The 23985-nt window shown below is 46.6% G+C and overlaps 3 protein-coding genes and 2 non-coding genes across 12 annotated transcripts in view; 1 reads left to right on the top strand and 4 right to left on the bottom strand.

The window, feature by feature from the left end:
- LOC110086036 (signal-regulatory protein beta-1) overlaps window positions 1–4725 on the bottom strand; it is a 30174-nt gene extending 25449 nt beyond the window's left edge. Inside the window, exon 1 of one of the 2 annotated variants that reach the window (XM_072996663.2) lies at window positions 4488–4725. In XM_072996663.2, the coding sequence (XP_072852764.2) occupies window positions 4488–4596 (109 nt within the window). In that variant the 5' untranslated portion in view covers window positions 4597–4725. The remainder of the gene's footprint in view (window positions 1–4487) is intronic. The other variant, XM_072996662.2, reaches the window with a different exon arrangement.
- A 1920-nt stretch (window positions 4726–6645) lies between these two features.
- On the top strand, window positions 6646–15991 carry LOC110086032 (tyrosine-protein phosphatase non-receptor type substrate 1-like). 3 transcript variants are annotated; one of them, XM_078391959.1, is made up of 5 exons: window positions 6646–6984; window positions 7584–7745; window positions 9370–9684; window positions 10140–10487; window positions 15624–15991. In XM_078391959.1, exons 2-5 carry the CDS (start codon window positions 7664–7666, stop codon window positions 15779–15781), a joined length of 903 nt encoding a protein of 300 aa, XP_078248085.1. In that variant the 5' UTR covers window positions 6646–6984; window positions 7584–7663; the 3' UTR covers window positions 15782–15991. The 3 variants fall into 3 exon arrangements, with proteins under 3 accessions (XP_078248085.1, XP_078248087.1, XP_078248086.1); XM_078391961.1 differs by having other exon boundaries at window positions 6651–6984; window positions 10140–10457; XM_078391960.1 differs by lacking the exon at window positions 6646–6984 and having other exon boundaries at window positions 7014–7745.
- Window positions 15992–17624: 1633 nt separating this feature from the next.
- On the bottom strand, window positions 17625–23626 carry LOC110086043 (FA complementation group F). Of its 5 annotated transcripts, none has more exons than XM_020806717.3 (4): window positions 23497–23626; window positions 22605–22886; window positions 21729–21855; window positions 17625–20034 (listed from the first exon to the last, which is right to left on the bottom strand). In XM_020806717.3, the coding sequence occupies exon 4, from the start codon at window positions 19845–19847 to the stop codon at window positions 18624–18626; it is 1224 nt and encodes a 407-aa protein (XP_020662376.3). In that variant the 5' UTR covers window positions 19848–20034; window positions 21729–21855; window positions 22605–22886; window positions 23497–23626; the 3' UTR covers window positions 17625–18623. The 5 variants fall into 5 exon arrangements, with proteins under 5 accessions (XP_020662376.3, XP_072852760.2, XP_072852761.2 ...); XM_072996659.2 differs by having other exon boundaries at window positions 22659–22886; XM_072996660.2 differs by having other exon boundaries at window positions 22665–22886.
- On the bottom strand, window positions 21277–21411 carry LOC140707235 (small nucleolar RNA SNORA5). Its single transcript, XR_012087155.1, has one exon. It is a non-coding gene; the product is annotated as a small nucleolar RNA SNORA5 (small nucleolar RNA).
- LOC140707234 (small nucleolar RNA SNORA5) lies at window positions 22183–22316 on the bottom strand. Its single transcript, XR_012087154.2, has one exon. It is a non-coding gene; the product is annotated as a small nucleolar RNA SNORA5 (small nucleolar RNA).
- Window positions 23627–23985: the final 359 nt, after the last annotated feature.

Genomic DNA, 23985 nt, shown 5'->3' with positions numbered 1-23985 from the left:
CAGACTCTGCCTGAAATGATGTATGTTTCCTTCCTTCCTTCCTTCCTTCCTTCCTTCCTTCCTTCCTTCCTTCCTTCCTTCCTTTCTTTCTTTCTTTCTTTCTTTCTTTCTTTCTTTCTTTCTTTCTTGGTATCTAGAAGGAAGACAACTTCTGATGCAACCTTTTGCAATTTGTGGGTTGATTCTTCCCCTTTTTGGGGAACACACTTGTGGGATGACATGCACAGAGATTAAGGAACTGTGAGAGCCTCTTAGAAAGTGGGAATGGCTTGCAAGCCAGAGGCGGACTGGTTCCCAGGATTGTGGCACCCCCTAAGTGCTGGGGAGAGGAGGCATATGTCCTTGTGGGTGGAAAGCTCTTGTGTTCTGTGGGCAGTGGGTGCCCATAACCCAGGGATTAGAGTGCCACAGAGCCTCTGTGTGGAAGATGAGTGGGAGAGGAAAAGCAAGAAGGGATGGCAATGCAGGAAAACCACAGGCTCACCATTTTCCAATATAATATTTTCCACTGCAAGATGGCTCTAGCATCAGGTTGTGGTGGCCGCTGACTCTATAGAATCATGGTAGGGTTGGAAGGGACCTTGGAGGTTTTCTAGTCCAAACCTGTGACCAAAGCAGGACCTCATTCCATCCCAGACCTCATACCCGGGAGGGTATGAGGTCTGGCTGTCCAATATTTTCTTGAAAAGCTCCAGCGATGGGGCACCCATGACAGCGGGAGGCAAGCTGTTCCACTCTTAATAGTTCTCACCATCAGGACATTCCTCCTTATTTCCAGGTTGGATCTCCCTCTGACGAGTTTCCACCCATGGGGTCTTGTCCTATCCTTGAGGCGCCATGGAGGATAAATCAATGCCCTCTTCCTTGTGACAAACCCTTCAGATATTGGAAGACGGCTATCATGTCTCCCCTCAGTCTTCTCTTCATTAAGCTAAACAGACCTAGTTCTTTTAGTTGTTCTTCATAGGATTTAGCCTCCAGTCCCCAGTCCAGTTCCAGGGGTGCTGTGAATCCATTGTGGGTTTTCTCCATGCTTTATAGAACCTACTCAAGGTACTGAAGGTATTACATTGGAAATATTATATTGAAGGTTCTGCCCCTTGGATCACTCCTGTAAAGCACAAACTAAAACCCGGGGTGGATTCTTAGCACCCTTCAAATTGGAGTCACCACTACCAGTGCTGTCTGGATTTTTGTCCTCAAGGTTCATTCCGAATCTCCTTTCTTATAATGGCGATGACGGACCATTTCGGAATCCTCCGTGAACATTTCTGTATAAACAGATGCTTCTAATGTGAAGGTCGGACGACTTTGCAGTCTTGACCGTCGGACCTCACATATGCCGTGTCGAGTGCGTCTTCAGGTCGCCACTTTCATCTGGCAGTGAACCAACAGAGATCAAATGCGACACAGACGAACCATTAAGTAGTGCTAATGCATGGGGAAATGTCTCGCCAGAATGAGGCCACACATCAGTGTTTCTCAATTGAGTTTGGTCACAGAGTCTGCTACTAAAGTGCTCAGGTGTGTAAATCACCTTCTAATTCAATTTTCAAGCTGGCTTAGAAGAAAAACGAGTCTCTAGGTAGAGCTTTCTCTCTCTGTGTGTCTCTCTCTAACTTTTTGCCCTGCGCTTTAACAACCAGATGAAGCATAATTTCCCAGCCCTTTCCACAAACGTATCCAAGGCCACTAGATATTACTCCCAATACCCTGTAACTTTCTTGATATATGGACTGGAGATTGTAGAAACAGCTGCAGCTAAGAGACGAGGTGCTCATTGCAGGTTAGTCACACATGCCTGGTTGTGCGTCTGGCATGCACCATGCAACTCACCCTCAAATTTGCATGGCCCACCATTTCAAAATGAATTTATTGAATTTTCAAGTGAAAATTTGTTGACATTGTTCAGTTTCCCATCACTGGGAAGAAATTGGAAATGGCAGGTTGGGTCATCACTCCATCCTTTTTGGGATGATATACAAGCACACCCACAGAACATACATACAACTTTGGAGAAGGCACAAAAAGACACTTTCGTCAACGGAGGGTAATGGGTACAAATACTGTATGAAAAATGTGTTTAAAAAATACATCACTTGGATAAATAGGCGGTGGTGGTGGGGAAGCTCATGCATTTCCCTGTGAAAACGACCACAAGCATCACAACTTAAAACGACCCAAAACCACAAAGCAAATGCTGATAAAATCTGGAGAAATGCAATAAAGCCTGAGAGCTTGAGAGATTTTTACAACCAGTTCCCCCCCCCATCAAAAAAGGTCATTTTCTCTTTGTTGAAACCTCTAGGATCAATAGCTAGGCATTCACCTAAACATTCTGTTCAATCCCCACATCGCGATCACTGAATGTGATTTCAAAAATAGATGTCAAAATAAAACAGCGATGAATGTAATGCCCTGACTGCTGCTGTTGCAGGTTTCCTATCTGCAATTCTGAAATTGTCCCCTGCTTCTCGCTCCTAATTTGCGAAATCTGTGTAATTTCACTTTTTCTATTTTGCTTGTGTGGTTGTAACTTGTAAATGCCATTAAAGGTTTCAGAACCAAATAAAACAGGAAGTCACCATCCAGTCACTTCCTGTTTTGATTTTCTCTCTCGTTTTCCCCATTTTTCCCGCATAACACCCCACCCCTCAATAGTTTCAAAGCAGTTGCATGATTTGCACTGTGTTCTGAGGTGGAATCCCTCAGTCCTCTCTACCTACCCCTACCTGGACTTAAAAAGTGTAAAGACACATATGTCTGTGATGCTAATTCCCTGTTTCCCCAAAAATAAAACAGGGTCTTATATTAATTTTTCCTCTCAAAATGCATTAGGGCTTATTTTCAGGGGATGATTTTTTTTCATGTACAACCATCAACGTTTATTCAAATACAGTCATGTCATCTTCTGGTTGCTGCACAAGGGTGGAGGGTGGGGTTTCACTTAACTGGGGCTTATTTTTGGGGGTAGGGTTTATATGATGAACATCCTGAAAACTCATACTAGGGCTTGTTTTCAGGTTAGGTCTAATTTTAGGGGAAACAGGGTAATCAATAAAATAATGTGTAACTCAGATGAGGAGTGATGAGAATCCAAGACTTGACAACACACAAATGTTATCCCCCCATCCCTTTAATGAAATTTCAGATTAAGCATAAAAAGTCCATCAAAAAAGAAGCTCTCCCTGCTATCTCGCTTTTCTGATGTGCGGAGAGTCCTCTTCATATTGACCAGATAGGCGGGATATAAATAAATAAATAAATAAATAAATAAATAAATAAATAAATAAATAAATAAATAAATAAATAAATAAATAAATAAATACAAAAGGCCTTATGAAACACAAAAAAAGTAACTTGCACTTTGGGCATTAACCAGAGCCCAATCAGCTTACATTCAAGCTCCTTTGTCAATGAAGGCGAAGTGGAGACGTTTTGTTTAGAGTTTAAGGCAGAACCATTCACTACAGAGAACGGTAGTAAACCCTCCGACTTCAGTGTGGACATGCACTGTGAGGAAGTGTGTCCACACTGACTTTAAAAAAGGCCCAAGACTTTAAAAAAACAACACTATATTTTCCAGCTGGGAAGTTAAGATTTAATAATTCCCCCCAGCAGGAACAAGCTTGGCTCAGAAATGTTTCCGAGCGGATACCATCCATAAACCACCCTTTGGATAAAAGTAGTCGAATATCATTCCAACAAGACAGCCATTGAACCCCGCAAGAGAGGATGGCTGCAAGCTGGACATCAGGATAACAAAAAGATCTGGTCTGCGGGACAAAATCATCCAAGGGCATGTAGATCACCTTTTACCAAAAGCAGTCACTTTCATTTTCAAAAAGTTACATTTTTCTGGAGAACTTAGAGAAACTCTAGAGCACTTAGCCAAGGAGTTCCTTAAAGCAGTGGCCCCCAACCTTGGGCCTCCAGATGTTCTTGGACTTCAACTACCAGAAATTCTGGCCAGCAGAGGTAGTGGTGAAGGTTTCTGGGAGATGTAGTCCAAGAACATCTGGAGGCCCAAGGTTGGGGGCCACTGCCTTAAAGAGTTGCTTGCATGTCAGTGTCACAGTAAGAGTTTATTTCACCTCCCTCAGTTGGTAGATTAGCTTGCTTTGTTTTGTGATTGATCTTTAGGCCTTAAGCTTAGAAATCATGTCCCAGATGTGAAAGACTTCCTCACTCAGTGTCTTGGTTCTTGTTGCCCTCTGTTTCTGCTTGCAGAGCGGACAACTGAGAAATAAGTCAGAAGCATGAGCAAGCACGAGGGTAACTTCCGGTCTGCGGAGCTAGAAAGAATAAACATTTTAGGGGAGAAAATAAGATCTGAGTTGAGGAGGAATATTCGAGCCCAGGAGAATCTCAGGAAGCTGGAGCATGTTCAGTAGAAAGAATCCTGTGTATTTCAGAAGCGGCATAGCAGAGCTAATTTATTCAACCTTACCGAAAAGTTCCTGCCGTACTGTGTCGTTTGTACTCACCTGTAATTCTATTTGCACACTGATTCACCAGTATGAAGAACAGGACCCCCAAGCAGCTGTGGAAGACTGTCTGAGTTGGTGATGCAATTGAAACATCCGAAAGTCCCATGGCGCCTTAAAATAAGCCCATCGGGTTGAGGTGGAGGCAGGAGATGTGGCCCCGAGTTTACTTGAGCATCTGGAGATTCTGTGTTCCTACTGCCTCGTAGCCTGCGTTCAGCCAGCTAAGCAAAAAGAGGAAGTGACAATGAGAAGTGGAGGCTGGCTAGCTGTCTGGCTTCAGACATCATGAAACTACTGTTCACTGTGTTAACTTTTCCATGTTAACATTTTAACATTTCCTGAGTCTTTTGACAGTGTGTAAAGATAAAAGCTCCCCTTGACATTTCGTCCAGTCATGTCCGACTCTAGGACGCGGTGGATTCTCTTACTCACCGTCTGAAAATATTAAAAGAAAAATAAGTTTCTAAAGATGAAGTTATTAGAACTGGCCTCTAAAGGGAGCTAGAGACCATGCTATGTACATAGCGTTTGCTATCATCTACGGTTTTCAGCATCCGTGGGGAGTGTTTCGAACAGATCCCCTCCAGATACAGGTGTCGTCCTGCTGTACCTGCCATTCGGATGGCTGCCACGCAGTCCTGTGCGTTCAAAGATGTCCGCCGGTCCAGAATGCTACAGCCAAACGGCTGACTGGGATCAATTTTACCGAGAATATCCCCACAAGGGTTCCTGGTCTTGTTTGCAAGGCTGTTTCAAAGCACTGGTTGAGCCCTATTAAGTTTAGACTAATGGACAATGTGCAGGGTTTTGCATGTGAATCAAATTGAGAAGTAAAGACCCCCTATTAAGGCTAGGTAAAGTTAAAGGTTCCCCTTGGCATTTCGTCCAGTCGTGTCCGACTCTAGGGGGCGGTGCTCATTCCCGTCTCCAAGCCGTAGAGCCAGCGTTTGTCTGTAGACAATCTTCCGTGGTCACATGGCCAGCACGACTAGACACGGAATGCCGTGACCTTCCCACTGAGGTGGTACCTATTTATCAACTCGCATTTTTACATGCTTTCGAACAGCTAAGTTGGCAGGAGCTGGGACAAGTGACGGGAGCTCCCTCCGTCATGTGATGGCAGGACTTCTGACCTTGCAGCACAGCAGGCACCTGACAAAAGGGAGACCTGAATCACATTCACAATCCTTATCCGGGTGATTCCTCCATTTTGGCCCAGTAAAAAGGCACAGAAAAGTGTGCAAGCTTTAGAGATCACCAATACTCCTCTTCAGTCCAAATGTTACAAAAGTAAAGGGGAATTAAGCTTGAGGTTAAACTGTTGCACTCTGCACGGCCATGCTGAACTATAATGGAAGATTGAGGTTATGCAGATGATCGAGAGGGATTCCTCAGTGGATGCCACAGTCTTAGGTTTTGCCCAGGATCGTTTATAGACCTTCTGGGAACTGCAAAGTTAAGAAGCATGTGATGGTCTCTCTTAGTACATGTCCAAGCAGATGTTTCTCTGTGCAGTGCTGTCTCACTAGAGGCAGGAGGGAGAGGAGAGAGCATCGGTGTTTCAGCCTGCTGTGCTACTTTGACCAGCACAGGGAGTGGAGCACCAGCACAGCACTCCACGAACTTTCTTGTTGCAGGAATCCGGGCAGAAGTGGCAAGGGGGAGGGTAGGAGCCCCCAGGGGGAGCGAAGGAGCCACGGAAATCTCCCATGTGTCGTGTGTGCTCCTGGTAAGACAATATATTTTAAACAAACACACAAACATGAGATGTGGACTTAACAGAAATGGTTGCGACCACTGTAGCAGCGGAGAAGATTTTAACATCTGCGCAGCTGGACAAAAAGTGATATTTTTTGTCTTCTTTTGAGTGACCAGGGATGTTGGCAAGTCCTTGGGTTTAAGTCTTTGGTTCCAAATCCACGTCTTTGGTACCAAGTCCTGAGTCCCTATTAAAAACAAGGCTTTTCTCCAGGGAAAAAAAAGAGGAAGTGGGTGGGTTCAAAGTCATGAGTTGAGTCCGAATCATTGGGGGGGGGGGAAGAAGCCCCGAGTTGAGTCACCAGTTCAACTTAAATCTGATTTGACAGCCAGTCCAATGACCTGGGTCCCCATCCCTGCGAGTTGCTATATTAACTGGTTCAGCAGATTCTGGGCCCATTTTTCTTTGTCTCCCTTGTGCCGGTTCCGTAGTCACTTGCCCCACAAGCCGTTCCTTCCCCCAACTACAGCTTGTTCCATGTTTATGGGAACACATAAGCCCACCTTGTGAACTCATGCTTTGGCCCCGTATCTCAGAAAAGGAGACGCCGCTGGCTTGACACTATGCAGTGTAACATCAGGGCCAAGGAATAGTACATTGAGGACTCCAGCTCGCAGAACCCCCTGAGCTGGCTGGGGGTTTCTGTTGGAGTTTTTACAATCCTGCATGCAGTCTGCCTTTTGTTTGACTGGAAGGGACCTTTCTGGGCTTGGGTGACTGGCAATCTATCCCAGGGTAAGCCATCATTCCTTCCTTGCCTCTGAAGTCAAAGAGAGTCCTGCCTCTCGGTTGATATTGCTTCCTTCCCCTCTCTTTAGTCTGTTGCTGAAGGCAGCCGTCTTTGTCAGTTTGACGTCTGATCTGTTCACAACAGCAAGTCACGAAATGTTTCTATTCTTTCTATTGCTGGTGCTTCAGAGCAAGTTATTGAGACTGTAAGTGCCAGTTAATGAGAAGAGGGGATGGTCTACTCCAGGAAACAAGAAGCTGTTTCTGCTCTGTGAATCTATGCACTTCTGCTTTGCAGCTAGAGGATTTTAATCAAAAATTCAAAACTTTGGAATGGATCATAGGAGTCCAAAAAAAGCCACATCTCCTAGCTCAGTGTGATGCTGATAAAGTTTTTAGGGAATTAGCATAGCGTTGCCTTCCTGGCCCTCTGCTGGCTCCCATCTGAAGCATGTAGAGAGATCCTACAAAGAAAATGGAAGATTTCCCGTCTCCTTACTTTTTCCAGAGAGACCGACCTCAGTTAAGCAGCCAGAGAAAGAAGGTAAGTGGAAACGGGTAAGCAGGCAGGAAATGAAAACCATTTTTCTTTTCCGCTTGAGAAGGAGGAAGAGAGAAGATCTGATTAAGAAACAGAGATGAGTAAGAAGAACCACCACAGACGAGCGTCCTGCCTTACTTCCCGATGGCTGCCTTGAGCCCTTTCTGTGGCTTCTCGCTTCCCTTCGAGGGCCTGCTGCTGCTGCTGCTGCTCTCAGGACTTCTTGGTGAGCGTTCAAATTCTTGCCCAGGTCTTTGGTTGAGTGGTCAGCCTGCTCTCGGATCTCAGGATTTGGGGTTGAAATCTCAGGGGATGGGGGGTGCTGATGTGGGAACCCTACCAGTCTGACCAGCTTTATGGATCCAGGCTCTCAAGAGGAAAATATCTGCACCATCACCTCCCGACATGGGCTTTTTTAGGTCTCTCAATATGGGTCTCCTTTGACATCCACGATCTGCCATCTTTTCTTTCTTAAACTGTATACAAAAGAGTTGCAGTCTCGTTGATGAGGCATCAGGAGCGGGAGTAAGTCAGGCTTGACCTTGGTCCTGTCTTGCCCCTTTCTACCTAGATCTCTTTCACATTGTTGTGAAATTGTTGGGATTTTTGCTGTTGTTTAGTCATTAAGTCGTGTCCGGCTCTTCGTGACCCCATGGACCAGAGCACGCCAGGGCCTCCTGCCTTCCACTGCCTCCCGGAGTTGGGTATTCAACTGGTGTGTGTGTGTGTGTGGGGGGGGTTGAGAGCAATGTGTAGCCGCCATAATTAAATCATAAACTGCCCAGAAAGTGCTTTAAGTGCTAAGGGCAGGATATAAGCAGCACACTTTGCTTTGCTAATTGGCAGCAAGCTTTTCCATCCTCCTTTTTCCCCGCCTCCAGTTTCAACACATGGCAGCCAAAGGCTACCCAGGCAAGTAGCCATATGTGTCTTATGGGCTACCTGGGTCCCACCTGGGCTCTGCAGTGAAGCCTTCTGTCTCATAGGCTGGTGCTTGATGCAACCCAAAAGTTTAATTTCTTCTCTACGCTCCTTCCCTGCCTGCTGCACGAACCAGTATCTACCTGGACATTCACTTCGAAGGAGGCCACATAAAATATCCATCATTCTCTCCTGATGGATGGCAGGGGTGGCGGGGGGGGGAGAGGGAAGAGACTGAAATGGCACTAACTCATTTTGACATTTCAGTGTTGCTCCTGATGGTTAGGGCAGGTATCATCCCCTTAAGGACCCAGAGAAATCTTGTCCGTTTCTGTTACTTTGTCTTGTAGCTCAGAGTTAAGACTCCTGTGCTGGTTTTTACACAGAATTTTTTCTGGTCCTCACGGATGTGTTTTGGGGCCTTTGAAGCAACCCAACCAAATGAGGCCCCTCCACCCACCAAGAGAGGGCTGATAAATTTCTCTGCATTTGGAGCTGTCCTGTATTAATGACAAAGGAGTGTTTCAGAGTGATCATAACTGTTAAATGTGAACCATTATTTTTTCAACATATTACCTTTCCCTTCTCTCCCCATTCCTTTCCATGGTGCACTTTCTGCTTCCCTTCCTTCCCTTTTCTTAACATTCATCCCTTCCCTTTTGGGCCCTCTTCTCCCTTTTCAAGTCTCACCGACTGTTCCATTCATCTGCTAGGAAGCCCTTTTATTTATTTATTTACTGTATTTATATGCCGCCCATCTAAACATAGACAACAATCTTTGATAGGAAATGGCCTCTAGGGTACTTGCTATTCATAACAAAGTTGGCTGCAGGTGCTGAAAGTGGTACTCCAAAAAAGGAACATTTCCAAGTTGGGCTTTCTTGTCCCTGCAAGGCTTAGCCATCACTCCTTTTTTCTCTCTCCTGCAGCTACACCATCCCCACCTTCCATCAGCGGCCCCACAGGCAGAGTGGAGTCAGGGGCCGTGGTGACCTTCAACTGCACCTCGGACGGATTCTCCCCCCGAGACATCACGCTCACCTGGATGAAGGACGGAAGGGCAATCCAACCCTCGCAGACCAAGGTCCTGCCGGAAGGCGAGAGCATCTCCTACCAGGTCTGGAGCACCGTGGACGTGCGGCTCACCAAAGACGACGTGAAGTCGCAGCTCGTCTGCCGGATCACTCACAACACCTTACCGAGCCCCCTGGAGCAGAGTTTTAGCCTTGGCGAGGTCCTAAGAGGTACAAGGCATGCCATGCGTGTTGTGGGCTGGGAAATGTTCTGGATGAAGCATGGAGAAGGATGGGAAGGAAAAGAGGAGGTGATGTGGTCCAACACTCTCAACCGCTACACCACACTGGCTTTTTTTTTTAAAAGACAGAAAACAGTCCAGTCCTGGTGAAACTCAATAACCTGGCTTTGGGTTTCCGTTCTGGGGGCGGGGGAAAAGGCCCATTATATAGTATGCAATAAATAAGTTCAGGCAACAAAGGAGGTTCAGGAAATGGCTCGTAGCCACCATATTTGAGTTGATAAGCATTTGGCTTTGATCAAAACTTGGCCATTTCACTTATGCCACAAACTAAAACCGAGGCAGTGGAATTCAGTTCTGGCCCTCTGAGAACGCAAGAGAGATTTCCCTTAACCAAATATTAATGTCTGATAGACGCCGGTTTCTTGTGTTTGCTTTGTACAGTTCCCCCCAGCGTCCGAGTGGAGACCAGTCCCTCTTCTCCCGTGCCGCTCAACGGCACCGTGTCTTTCACCTGCAGCGTGGAAAGTTTCTATCCAAGTGACGCCACCTTGATCTGGCTGGAGAACAACACCAAGAGCGAGACGGCGACGGTGGAGGCCGTGACCCAGAACTGGGACGGGACGTCCTCCCTCAGGAACACCTTGGAGGTGAAAGCGACCGAGGAGAGGAACCTGTCGGTGTTTACCTGCCTGGTTGCCCATAATTCTCAGCCGCCCGTCAACGAAACCGTGACCCTGATAATCCAGCCGCAGGCTGAAGGTAATGAGAGTGCTCCTGAGTCTGAAACAGGTGAATGTGGAGTCCCACCACCATTATTCGGGGGGGGGGTGGCGGCAGGTCCCCACTCTGCCCTCAATGAAGGTTGCCTGGTTTCTTTTTCGGCACTGGAGATGCGCAGGTGAGGTTGTTCTTGGGAGCAGATCCTAAGGGAGTCTACGGATCGCAGGCAACCTTTGCCTTCCTCCCTCTTGACCGAAGAGGCTCTTCGGCGGGGGGGGCATGTGGTCTTCACGGAAAAGAGTCTTGCCTTCTGTCCCAAATAATGGCAGAAACGGCTGGGAAATATTCTAGCCTGTAACAGATGAGAGACAAGGTGCCAACATCCTTCGAAGGAAGAGGGGGTCTGATGAGGTAGTTTATTGGACAGGTTACAAGTCCTTCCAGTCTTTCCTCCCTGAAAACAAAATCCTATGAAGAAAGACTGAAAGAACTGGCCAATGTTTAACCTTGAGAAAAGAAAACAGAGGGGTGACAGGATAGTGCTTTTCGAATACTTGAAAGGCTGTCCTACAGAGGAGGAGCAGGATCTGTTCTCTATCATCCCAGAGTGCAGGGCACGCAACAAGTTACAAGAAGCCAGATTTTGGTTGGATATCAGGAAAAACATCTTAACTGTTAGAGCAGTACGACAATAAAACCCATGACCTCTGGAGGTGCTGAGCAGACCAGCGCTGGAGGCGTGGAAGAGAAAACTGGGCAACCATCCATCAGTTCTGCTTGGATTTGGATCCCTGCCTTGAGCGGGGGGGGGGGGGTGTTGGACGATGGTCTTTGAGGCCCCTCCCAACTCCATGATTCTGTGAATCATCAATGTTTTTGGAAAACAGGAATTCTTTGCTAGCCCTGCCTTGTCAAACTCCTCCCCTGAAAGCAATTTCTGCTCAGGAATTGACATAATTCCACCTTTCCCAGCATCCATTGCCCCATAGCAAGCTTGCACCTGTGTAACGGATGCACCAGAAAGTAAACTGAGAGTCTGGTTTCCCTCTCAAATCTGTTTTCAGCCAGGAAAATAGGATTTGGCTTGTTTTCGCTAAAGGAATTAATCTGATCCTATTTGCACATGGGAAATCATAACTCAAGAGTCATAATCCAGAGTCAGACGAATTCAGAGCAGACACTCCATTTCTGGCTCCACCAAAAGGTCACCTCTAAACTGGCAGGCCCCAGAATGGGGAATGAGAGCCAGCGCAAGTAAGCAAGCCCACAGTGATGTGCGCTGTGTCAAAGGTATGGAGGCAACATCGTGTACAGATGAGAATGTGAAAAGGCTGCGACTAGCCAGGAAAGAAAATCTGGGCTCGTTTCAGAACGCTTATTAAAAGCGTTGGCTCTATGCACTAGAATAGCAACAAATAGGAAATAAATCTGCTATTCACTGATGCTGTGAAGAATACAGTACTACAGAAAACATGCTGCTGTTATGCGCTGTCCTACATATACAAAAGCCCCCTATGAATGAGTGACCTCCATGATATACTGCCCTAATTTGCCCTGCTCAGCTCTTGGAAACTTGGGTGTGTGGCTTCCTTTAGGGAGTCAGCCCATCTTGTATTGGGTCTTCCTCTTCTCCTGCTGCCTTCCACCTTTCCCAACATTATCGTCTTGTCCAGAGAATCCTGCCTTCTCAGGAGGTGCCCAAAGTAGGACAGCCGGAAGGTCAATATTTTTGCCTCCAGAGTCAGTTCAGGCTTGATTTGATCAAGGACCCACTTACTCATCTTTCTGGCAATGCACTTATAAACAGCATCATTCCCAAACCTTTGGGCATCCCAGCCCCCTTTTTTTAATTTTTGAGAAGCACACACGCCTCCGACATTGTTTAGGTGAGTGTAATTCCGCAGAACTGGGCTTCCTCTGTATGTGTCTTTTAAAAACCAGGTCCAAGAAACAGTTTTACTCTTGATTATTTTGCTCTCGGAGATCACAGTTATAAAAACTGCAGAAATAGGGTTGAGGGGGAGAAAGTAAATATTAAAGAAGCATTTCCAGAGTAACCCTAAAAACCTTTCCAACCTTACAAAGCATCTTGTATTAAAAGAAGCAGCTATTTGTAAAAGTAGTACAGCTGCCTTCCCTTCCACTGTATCAACATTGCCCAGAGCAAGTTACAAAATGCTGAACCGAATTACCGAACGATTCATAAAATTTTAAACCATCCAATAAAACAGGGACAGGCCCGGCAGAGAACCAAACTAACAACGCCCAAAGATCAGCGTGCTAACAGGCCGCCACGATAAAATGTGAGATAAAAATCAGAATCAAACTAGCAGGAGATATTAAACCGCCGTCGCCGCAAAAAGCAGAGAAACGCAATCAATGCTGGGGATGTCAATCATAAAAATGCCTGAAGCTCCTAGAAAGGACGGCGGAAAACATAAGCACTGAGCAGCCAGGGAGACGCTGAACCGGCATTACCTAACATGCATCACAAGAGGGACCCCGAGCACCGTTTGTTCCATTGAAGAAATATTGGGAAAAAACCTCCCCTCTTCTTGTTTCATTCCAAGACAATTTTGTACCTGCTTCCAAAAGTACTGCATTTTTTTTCTGTGTCTCTTCCAACCACCAAAAAAATAAGGGAAGTTACTTTTCGTTTCGTTTCGTTTAGTCGTGCCCGACTCTTTGTGACCCCATGGACCAGAGCACGCCAGGCCCTCCTGTCTTCCACTGCCTCCCGGAGTTGGGTCAAATTCAGCTTGGTCGCTTCGATGACCCTGTCCAGCCATCTCGTCCTCTGTGGTCCCCTTCTCCTCTTACCTTCACCCTTTCCCAACATCAGCGTCTTTTCCGGGGAGTCTTCTCTTCTCATGAGATGGCCAAAGTATTGGAGCCTCAGCTTCAGGATCTGAAGTTACTTTTACAAACGATAAAAGGCTGTAGAATGTCTGGGATGGGACCTGGAGGCACAGCGATTTCAGACTTTCCTAGAAGGGCAGACCCAGGAGGGTAATCGCTGGGGGGCTCCTCTTTGGCCCCTGGCATTTGGGGGGCTTGTTCAGGCCTCCGACCTGTCCCTCATTGTATTTAACATTGCCATGAAGGTGGTGGTAAAGTTCCAGGGCCATCAATACCCAGAAGAGACCCCTTTTCCATCTAAACCCGCGGAAGCTATTTCAGCTCTAAACTCACTTTCTTGTTTCAGTTATAGACCAGCTGCGGCTACCACTTCATCCAAACAGGGCAGACCTTTGCCTGGTCAGTCGGAAGGCCGGGCAGAGAATAGGGGGCGGCCCCCACCCACCCCCAGTACTTGGTGGGGCGATGTTGCCTCTGGCTATTCAGTTTCACAGCTTGTGGGTTTCATGGATTGCTGCCTTGTTGTGGCGAAGGGCTTGAGTAACTCAGAGAAGCTATGGGCTATGCCGTGCAGGGACACCCAAGACGGACAGGACATAGTGGAGAGTTCCGACTAAACGCAATCCACCTGGAGTAGGAAATGGCAAGCCACTCCAGTATCTTTGCCAAGAACGCCCCATGATCAGAAACAAAAGGATAAAAGATATGACGCTGGAAGATGGGACCCTCAGGTCGGAAGGCGTCCAACATGCTACTGAGGAAGAGCGGAGGACAAGTACAAGTAGCTCCAGAGCTAATGAAGTGGTTTGGACAAAGCCGAAAGGATGCTCAGGTGCGGACGCGCCTAGAAGTGAAAGGAAAGTCCGATGCTGTAAAGAAAAAACCTTGATGTTAGGAAGGTGTGACGGCAAGAGGAGAAGGGGACGACCGAGGATGAGATGGCTGGACAGTGTCTGCAAAGCAACCAACATGAATTTGACACAACTCTGGGAGGCAGTGGAAGATAGGAGGGCCTGGCGTGCTCTGGTCCGTGGGGTCATGAAGAGTCGGACACGACTAAACAACTAAACACACACACGGGTTTCTCCTGAATTCATCCATGAAGCTGGTTGCCAAGATCATACAGGTGGCACAGTGAAGTGTTTGACTCCTTAGGGTGATACAGCAGGACCCTCCTATTCTGAGGATCACTAGCCATGGAGTCTCTTACTCACCATCTGAAAATATTAAAAGAAAAATATGTTTCTAAAGATGAAGTTAGTAGAACTGGCCTCTAAAGGGAGCCAGAGACCATGCTATGTACATAGCGTTTGCTATCATCTACGTTTTTCAGCATCTGTGGGGAGTCTTTCGAACAGATCCCCTGCAAATACAGGCGTCCTGCTGTACCTCCCATTTGGATGGCTGCCACGCCGTCCTGTGCGTTCAAAGACGTCCGCTGGTACAGCCAAATGGCTGACCGGGATCAATTTTACTGAGAACATCCCTCCAAGGGTTCCTGGTCTTGTATTCGCGAAGGCTTTCACGGCCGGGATCTAATGGTTGTTGTGGGTTTGCTGTCCTCTGAAGATGCCGGCCACAGAGACTGGCGAAACTTTAGGAAAAACCACCTTCAGAACACGGCCAAGAAGCCCGAAAAACCCACAACAACCGTTCCTGGTCTTGTTTGTTTGCAAGGCTGTTTCAAAGCGCTGGTTGAGACCTATTAAGTTTGGACTAATGGACAAGATGCAGGGTTTTGCATGTGGATCAAACTGAGAAGTAAAGACCCCCTATCAAGGCTAGGTAAAGGTAAAGGTTCCCCTTGACATTTAGTCCAGTCGTGTCCGACTCTAGGGCATGGTGCTCATCCCCATCTCCAAGCCATAGAGCCAGCGTTTGTGCGTAGAGTTTCTGTGGTCATGTGACCAGCACTAGACACGGAATGCTGTGACCTTCCCACCAAGGTGGTACCTATTTATTGACTCACATTTTTACATGGTTCTGAATGACTAGGTTGGCAGGAACTGCGACGAGCGACGGGAGCTCACTCCGTCGCGTTGATTCGATCTTACAACGGCTGTTCTTCTGACCTTGCAGGACAGAGGCTTCTGCGGTTTAACCCACAGCACCACCACGTCCCTTTTCCCATTAAGGCTAAACCAAAGTAATTAGGTTTTATGATAGGAACTCCACTGTAGGTACAGAAATGACTTTGGTTGCTGCCCTCCATTGGGTCACAAAGAATTGGACACGACTAAACGAATAAATAACAACAAAGGAGCTTTATGTCTTGTGAACTTTGAATATATTCCTTTTCAACAGCAGTTCTACTTTCTCTCCTCCCCCCCCCCCCATCTTTTGCAGGTCTCTCTCTGATTGCTGGTTTATGGATCGGAATCACCGTGGAGAAGATTATCACGGCTGTTTTCCTTTTTTACCTTTTTCTGAGAAAAGAACATGCCATGGCTGTGGCCAGCAAAGCAGGCTCTCAGGAACAGGAGTCGGCAAATCGCCCTACTTGAAACGCGTCTGCATCTCCTTTGCTACTGTCTCATCCTGACAGGATAGCAGAAGAGGCCAGAACATCAATCTGAAGAAACAGTTATGAACTTTTAACCCCCCCCCCCCCGGAATCTTATTTTGATGGGTTTACATGGAAAAGGTTGGCTATGTCCAGCCAAAAGTGAACTCGTATGATAAGACGTTATTGAAATAAATGAAATATGACCTGATATGTCGAAAACTGAGCAGGGGAATAGGGGAAATGGCATGTATCTTAGAATCAATCCTCTGTGTGCCTTCAGTTAGAGGAACAGCTTCAATTGTGTATTGGGGGGGGGGACTTGTGTTTGCCTGCCTGATGATTCTTCTAAGAAACTCGATTGGTTTTTAGCCTGGAAGACTCTGGCAATGGGACTTAGGGGCTTAAAAAGTGACTTTAGGGGGTGATCACTGAGAAAGCATCACCACGGGTCACACGAGAAAGCGTTGCTTTGCTGGGAGAGATGTCTCTTAAAATGATCCTGCAGGAATTTGTCCAGCCCTCCAAAAAAGCAACCCAGCCAGTGGACCAAAAAGATCCAGCTTGGGCCCAGAGCAGGGCTGGACCGGTTTGTGATCTCCTGTGCATATTGTCTTGCTGGGAAATTGTTCACAGAGGAACATGCCCTAACAGTGCAAAATGCAAACAATTTCTCTGACTGGTCAGTCAGTCGTACCCCAGACGTAACTTTAAAACCACCACCTTACCGCTTCCTGCCTCATCCAAGGCAGAGGTGACTGGCAAAATTCATCTTGCCCTCTTAAGAGTCATCTCCTGGCAAACCCCATCTTGCCACAAACATTGGGACTTCCGAGCACTTGCTTTGAAGATGTAGAATTTACCCACAAAAGCTTGCATATTGTATTTTTTTAAAATTAGGGGCCTAGAAAGGGATCACCTCGTCTTGCACCAATTGGCTTAGCTTACTCTTAAGATATTACATGTTGTGCCTGTTCTGCTACACTGATCCAGTGGGGAGGTACTCTGTGTATACTTCAGAGCTACACTATTCTTTATACTGATGGTATTAGGCAGAAGAGGGAGCTGTGATATTTTCTTGCATGACCTGCTTCTCCCCACCCCCAACTTGTCTTAAAGTGCTTTTTGAGCTAATTTTAACACATAAATACATTAAAATCTCTTAAAAGCATCTCAGTTGGGTGGCTGCATGCCTGGCCAGACATACTCCAGAATCTCTGTAATTAGCAGTGGCACATTACTTAAGGCAAGAGTAGCTTGATCTCGTTGTTTAGTCGTGTCAGACTCTTCGTGACTCCACAGACCAGAGGATGCCAGCACCTCCTGTCTTCCACAAAATTACAAATAGAAACAAGTATGCTTAGTTCTAGATATGACGACTGGGCAAGCCAATATGCGTTGACCAGCTCACCAAAATGGATTTTAACTTTCAGTATTGGAACTGTGTTGTCTTTTGCTGCTGCATTGAAAACAACATAAGAGTTGGAAATGAAAGAAAAAAGGGTGTTATTTCTAGCCAGAATTTCCATATCTTACAAGGCCTAGGTAGTATATATCCCTCTGCACAAGGTTAGACTGAAACTCCTCTTGCCCTTTCCCATTAGCTACGATGATTAGGGCTGATGCCAATGGTAATCTAACATCATCTGAAGGGCAGCAGTTACCCGCTCCTGGTCCACGTGGATGTCATACTGAACGTATATAATAATCACACCTGAATCTATTTGACTTTATGAAATTTATGAAAGTCATTGTGGCATAGCCCAGGTTCCAGCCTGTACATGGGCATCATCTAAATATGCTGAGAGCAGATAGATTACAGGCACATATGAATGGAATAGAAGTCAAGAAAAACAATGCTTTTATTTATAGAAATACACCAGGACTAGAGTGAAGATTCACACTATTGCAGTACAAGTAATCTGCGCAATTAATGACAGTGTCAAATACGATTCAGTTATTTTAATGCTAATTATGCTCATGGCGAATGAGAGGAGAAGTACAAACACCTCCGATTCCTTAGGATTTTTCCTAGATTTACCCCAACACAGCAAGTTTAATAACCGTTCTTTTGGAATGCATACAGCTATCTTTGTATTTAGTATTACTTTTAAAATAGCTAGCAACTGCAAATATTTTGGGTGCAATTTGTGGTTGTTCAAAAGGAAAGCTGTTCCAGAATCCAAATGTTCATTTTTCTTTAAAGTCAGCTGTAGACTCACCTACATTAAATACACAAGAAGAGAGGAGGCTAAGTCATTCCGTGAGAAAAATGTCAAAATACATTCAAGCTAATACGTTCATTAGGATCAACCAAAAGATCACAAAAGAAAGAAGAGGCTGAGTTCATGACAAGTGAAGATTTTTCTTTGTCTCCTTCCTTCAGTGCAGTTGTTCATGACTCTGTGACATTTTGGCTGGTCTTCATAAGCCTGAGAAGATTCTCAAAAACTAGTCCCATATTCACAACAGTAGCTTTCAAGACATGAAAAGGACTACCCATTTTTTCTCTTTAGGATTCTTTTACCTTTTAGGCTGCAGAAGGATCTCCTAAGTACACTAAATAAAATAATTTGTAGTCAAGAGGAAAGCATGGAAGTTGGAAGAACACAATACAGGAAAGTCACCCAAAGGAAAAACACAATGGAAAACAATCAGGAAGTGTCCATTGTCTTACACGAGGGACTCTCAGTCTGAAGCAGCTCCTAAAGAGTAAGAGCTTGAGGATCTTGTATTTTAGAAGCCTGCTGCTAGATATTAAAGCAATAGATGTAAGTCAAACATAAGGATCAAGTCATCTTCAGAAAGTTAAAGAATTACATCTTTGTTTTTGTTCAGCTGGCTCAGCTCCCGGGGGGGGGGGGAGTACACTTGGTTTCTTTTGCTGATGATGCAGAGGTCTCCATGTCCAAGAGGAGGTCACTCCAAATACTCAGACCTGGGACGTCAAAGTCCCCCTCTTGGGCTTTCAGCTGTTTCAGTTGGGTCCGAATGGCACTGCCTGGAGGCCCCGGGTCCTGCCAGAGGCAGCGGACGCGTTCCCGCAGCTCATGCCAAGGCACCTGGCCTTCTTCCTCCGAGCCGCTGGTCCTCCACTCCCCACGTAGGGGGTCATAAACAAGATGCCTTCCCCAAGAGGCCAAGAGCTTCAAGTAAGGGGAGCTCAGCTCAGGGTGACGCCTGCACAGCAAGGCCATCCGAGGGGCGGGCAAGAGGCGGCAGAAAGAAGCCAGGCGGGCCTGATCGCCCAGCAGCCAAGGGAGCAGGGTGGCCCTCGCTTCCACTTCCCTGGAGGGCTCTAGCAAGGCGGCCGCCACCGCCCTGTACAGAGTCGGGCCGCTGGGAAGCTGTGCGAGGAGGGCAGCAGAAGGAGAGACGTCATCGTGGCCGCCTTCTCCGTGGCTCTCCTCTCGCAGACGAGACAGGAGCAGCTGAGCCTGAGTTTTCGCCACGGGGCCATCCCGCCCCCCGGCATCGTCGGACTCCTCCTCGGTCATCGCCAGAGGAGGCAAATGAAGAAGCAGCAGCTGGGAGGCCGCCTTCCGCCTGGCCAGGAGGTGGACGAAGGGCTCCTCCTCCTCCTTGGGTCCCCCCGCCGGGGCCAAGAGGCCACGCAAGAAGCGGTGGCGGGCGGCAGAGGGGAGCGCCCGGTTCTCCAGCAAGGCCAAGGCCAGAAGTTCTGGGCAGCGCCTCCAATGGCCGACTCCCAACAGGCCGGCCCGGTTCAGGCGCCGCTCCAAAGCGGCCCGGAGGCCTGGCTGAGCGCGGAGGCGGCCGTGGAGCCTTCGGAAGAAGCGCCCCCAGCTCAGGGCTCTTGTCAGGGTTGCCGGGTCCCAGTTCCGCACCAGTCCCGAGCGAGAAGCCGCCAAAAGGCCGGGCAGCTGTTCGGCCTGGGACAGCAGCGTCTCCATGATGACGGGACCACCAAGCTCAGGTCTGCCGTGCTTTTTGCTTGACTTGGCGTGCCGTGGTCTGAATGATAAAGAAGTCTGCCTTTTCCAGGACGCGTCTAACCAATCAAAAGATACCGCTTTCGCTGAACACCCATTGGTCAGTGGGCCTGCCATTCCGATAAAGGGGCATCATGCATTCTAGGTAAAATAGACCTCATAGCACTTTTGCGGAAAGGGAGGCGGACCTCTTGAGGTTCACGTTCAAGTCAGGCCTATTTGCGTGGAGGGTCACCTACGTGGTCCGGTGCATAGATATGAATAAGCTGCACAGGACAAAACCCACATGCCAAAAAAACCACACCTGTTTTAAAAAAAAAGAGATAGTAGTGTTAGTCCTTTTCAGTCTGTCTAGAGAAAACCAGAGAAACATCAAAACTTACTCTATTTTTAAATCTGTTCTTTTAATATTATGAGCCGCCTGAGGTCCTCTTATCGGGAGAAAGGTGGCCGATCAATACAATCGATAGATCAAACTCAAAGTATTGTGAGACTTTAAACAGGTTTGTTTCTGGGTGAGTTTTTGTGGATAACAATCCAGCCCTCAGACACACCTGGCATCTGAGGAAATGGATTATAATAATCCAAGGAAGAGCTCTATTAAATGAATCAATAAAAACCAATTTAGTCAGAAAGGTGTGTCAGGAGCGATGGAGAAGCAGATGGTTCCAAGGTGGGGAACCACTGCTATGAAGCCCTAAGCGTTCACACACTCCAAATTTAGCATAAAGTCCACATCTTTTAAGGCTTCCACCCCACTCTACTCTGTTCTCTCCAGCACCATTCAGTTTGAAAGCCTTTCTACTTTCTTGGAGCATCATAGAAAAAAGAGGAACAGTGCCAAGACCCAATAGACTGAATGGGCTCAAAAAAGTTTCACAGGTTGAGCTTCCAAGTACCGTGGTGCCTCGCTTGACGATGTTAATTCATTCCAGCAAAATCGCTGTAGAATGAAAATATCGTCAAACGAAATTAAAAAAAAAACCTCACTGAAACACATTGAAAACCGTTCAATGCGTTCCAATGGGCTAAATACCTGCTCGTCCAGTGAAGATCCTCCATACGGCGGCCATTTTTGGTGCCTATAAAGTGAGGAATCCGTCCTAGAAATCAGCAGGGGGCCCATTTTCTTCAGCTGGCGGCCATTTTGAAAGCCGACGATCAGCTGTTTGCTGATTGTCGTAAAGCGAAAATCCGTTCCCGATGCAGGGAACCAATCAGCGTTAAACGAAAAACCCCATTTAAACCATTGTTTTGCGATTGCAAAAACCTAATTGTACAGCGATTTCCTCGTTAAGCAAGGCACCACTGTAAAAACTTTAATAAAGCAGTAAAAGATCAGTCTTGCGATTGCAAAAACCTAATCGTACAGCGATTTCCTCGTTAAGCGAGGCACCACTGTAAAAACTTTAATAAAGCAGTAAAAGATCAAGCTTTCGGCAGGAAAACACATCCTGTCCTCTTCAGGATTACAAACGTCTGTCTTTCTGGTGCTAGTGAAGTGACAGATACTGCTGCGACTCTGGAATAGGGGCCCTGGCATTACATTTGTCTGCGGCATGCTTTTATCCCCAGATCCAACAGCACAGATCTGGAGCCCATGAACCACATGTTTTTTGTAGCAGCCGCTGGGCCAGCCCCCACCACAGCACAGGTGAGCACTGAATTTGACATGGCTGCATCACAAAATATCAGATTCAGATGAAATGGGGTGTCTGAGAAGTGTTTTATGAAGCAGAGCGTACAGTTACTTATTAACTGTCTTTATTCACAACTTGCCCGAAGTAATTATTTGCGGATTGCCAGAAGTTACCATTTTGGCCAAAATTTCGCACTCAACCCACATGGAGCATATTGGCTCTTACCAGCGTCATGAGAGTCCAGGAAGTTATGCTTAGTTAGGAAGACACAGATGCAAATAATTTTACCATCAAGCTCAGCTACCCTGTAAGAAATGTTTGTCACCACCAAACCCCATTCTTTAGCCCGGCCACTTACCTCTCTACTAAAGGGAATCTTGAGTTTCTCAAGGCCTGCAAAGGTCTTGATATAGATATTAAATGCTTTATGTCATCTCACTGTGATGTCATGGTTTGGCTCACTGGGGCTTGACCAGATTCAGCTTCTGTTTAGAGATAAAAAAGGAGGGGCGGGGAGGAAATATACAGCTGTTTTAAAAGATAATTTTCCAGAACACAAAATGGCAAAAATGGGACAGATCTCTCTTTAAGAATGGCTCACTTCATCTCCATCTATTCCAAGTTTAAGACAGAAAGCACTTGATTTATTTTTTTTAAAAAAAGCACTCTACTGTGATCATAACCGACAGGAGAGGTTATTTTGGCTGCAAAGAACAAAAAATTCCCCTGTTCTCCTGTATCAACAAGGTTTTCATTTGGACATCTTGCTAAAAGTGCAAACAATGATTCAGAGGGGAAGGAGGGGACGGTAACCATGTCTGCAATAAAACTATCCCCAGAGCCCACCAAGAGTTCTGAGGCCCATGAACTACAGATATTGCTGTGGCAGCTGTTTGGACCAATCCCCACCACAGGAAAGGTGGGCAATGAATTTGACGCAGCTGCATAGGGTTGGGCGGATAAAGGGCTGCAAACAGCCAGATCCTCTGATGCCGGGCGAGGAGAGCACATGGCTTGAAAGCTCTAGTTCTCTCATGAAACAGAGCAAAATACAGAACAGAACAGGGAATGTTCTATGTTTTGAAATACTGATATTTTAAAGTATATATAGTTCTGTATGGGATTTAAAACTTAATGTATGATTTTAATTGCTGTAAGCTGCCTTGGGTCCCTTATGGAGAGAAAGAGGACATATAAATATAAAAAAGAAAACAAAAATGAGAATACTTTATACCAGGAGTTGGAATGCTTTTGAAGCCGCCTTGTGTTAGCCTACACCAATTCTTACTTCTACCTTCTCCTGCACTCGCTCCGTCTGCGCTGAAGAGAGCAGCCTCCTCTTTTCCCAGCAAAGCCTCGAGGGCTTCATTTCGCGGCTTAAGAACGTGCTGCAGCTTTTGCTCAACTCCAGAAGCCTTTGAGGGCCAACATGTTCAGTTACCAGCACACGCCACTTGCTTTTCTTCTCCCGTCTCTACGAAGGACGGCTCTTCAGATGGTCTCTCAGGGAAGACACCTTGAGAAAGCAGGCGGACAAGTGTGTTCTTATTAATGGTTGAGCATTATTGCTGAGCACTCTAGTAAGCGATCAAGACTGCTCTTGAAGAAATTATGTAAAAGGCAACAAATACCCTTCCCAGATCCTGCGATAGGAAGTCAAAATAGGTGCACAAAACTAGGCAGAGGTTTTCAAGCATTTACACTAGTACTGAGTTTGCAATCTTGAAACAGAAAATGAATGTCTTCCTATAGCTCTCCTATGCTTCACCTAAAGAAAACTTACAGAGTTTAGATATATTACATTACATTTATTTATTCTATTTATACCCCACCTATCTGGTCATTGCGACCACCCCCCCACACACACACCCCATGCAGGCTGCGGGCAGCATACAAATGGAATAAATAAAAATAAATTTTGTAGGATCTGTATTTATATTATCCCACCTATTTTCAACTCCAGTTCTTTTAAACGAAACAAGCTTCTGAGGACCTCCAGGCCAAGATCACAAAATTTAGAAAACCTGGTCTCGAAAATCCATTAACATTTTGCAGAAAATCGTAGAATAATGGAATTCGAAGAGGCCTCTATCGAGTCCAACCGCCCTGCCCGAGGACCGACTCACCTCGTGCGCTCTCAGCAGGAGAGATGGAAAAGAGCGTCCCACCCGGATTGCGTCACTTTCCCCGCGACGGCGCGCCACGGCTTCCTCTTCCGCCCGGAGGCACGAGGGAGAAGCGGAAGTGCTGCGGGCGCCATTTTCTTGAATAGGATCCCTTGACTGCCCCGCCCCCTGTCAACCTAGATATAGGAAATAGAGAGTCGCCATTAGGGAGTGAACGGATGCTTCCGTTTGTGAAAGGGGTGTCGAGATGACCCCCCAGTGGTCCCCAACCTTGGACCTCCAGATGTTCTTGGACTTCAGCTCCCAGAAATCCTGGCCAGCAGAGGTGGTGGTGAAGGCTTCTGGGAGTTGTAATCCAAGAACATCTGGAGGCCCAAAGTTGAGGACCACCAAGACACTCCAAAGCGTCTCCATTTTTTGTAAGAGGTTCTTCACTTTTTCCTCAGAAAACAGCCGCCTTGGGTTCGCGCCTGGTTTACAGTGAGGGGA

Source organism: Pogona vitticeps, chromosome 4 (genome assembly GCF_051106095.1).
Source record: "Pogona vitticeps strain Pit_001003342236 chromosome 4, PviZW2.1, whole genome shotgun sequence".
In the NCBI taxonomy this organism is placed as follows: domain Eukaryota; kingdom Metazoa; phylum Chordata; class Lepidosauria; order Squamata; family Agamidae; genus Pogona; species Pogona vitticeps.
Note: the sequence above shows the minus strand (reverse complement) of the source record. Positions and strands in the feature narration are given on the sequence as shown.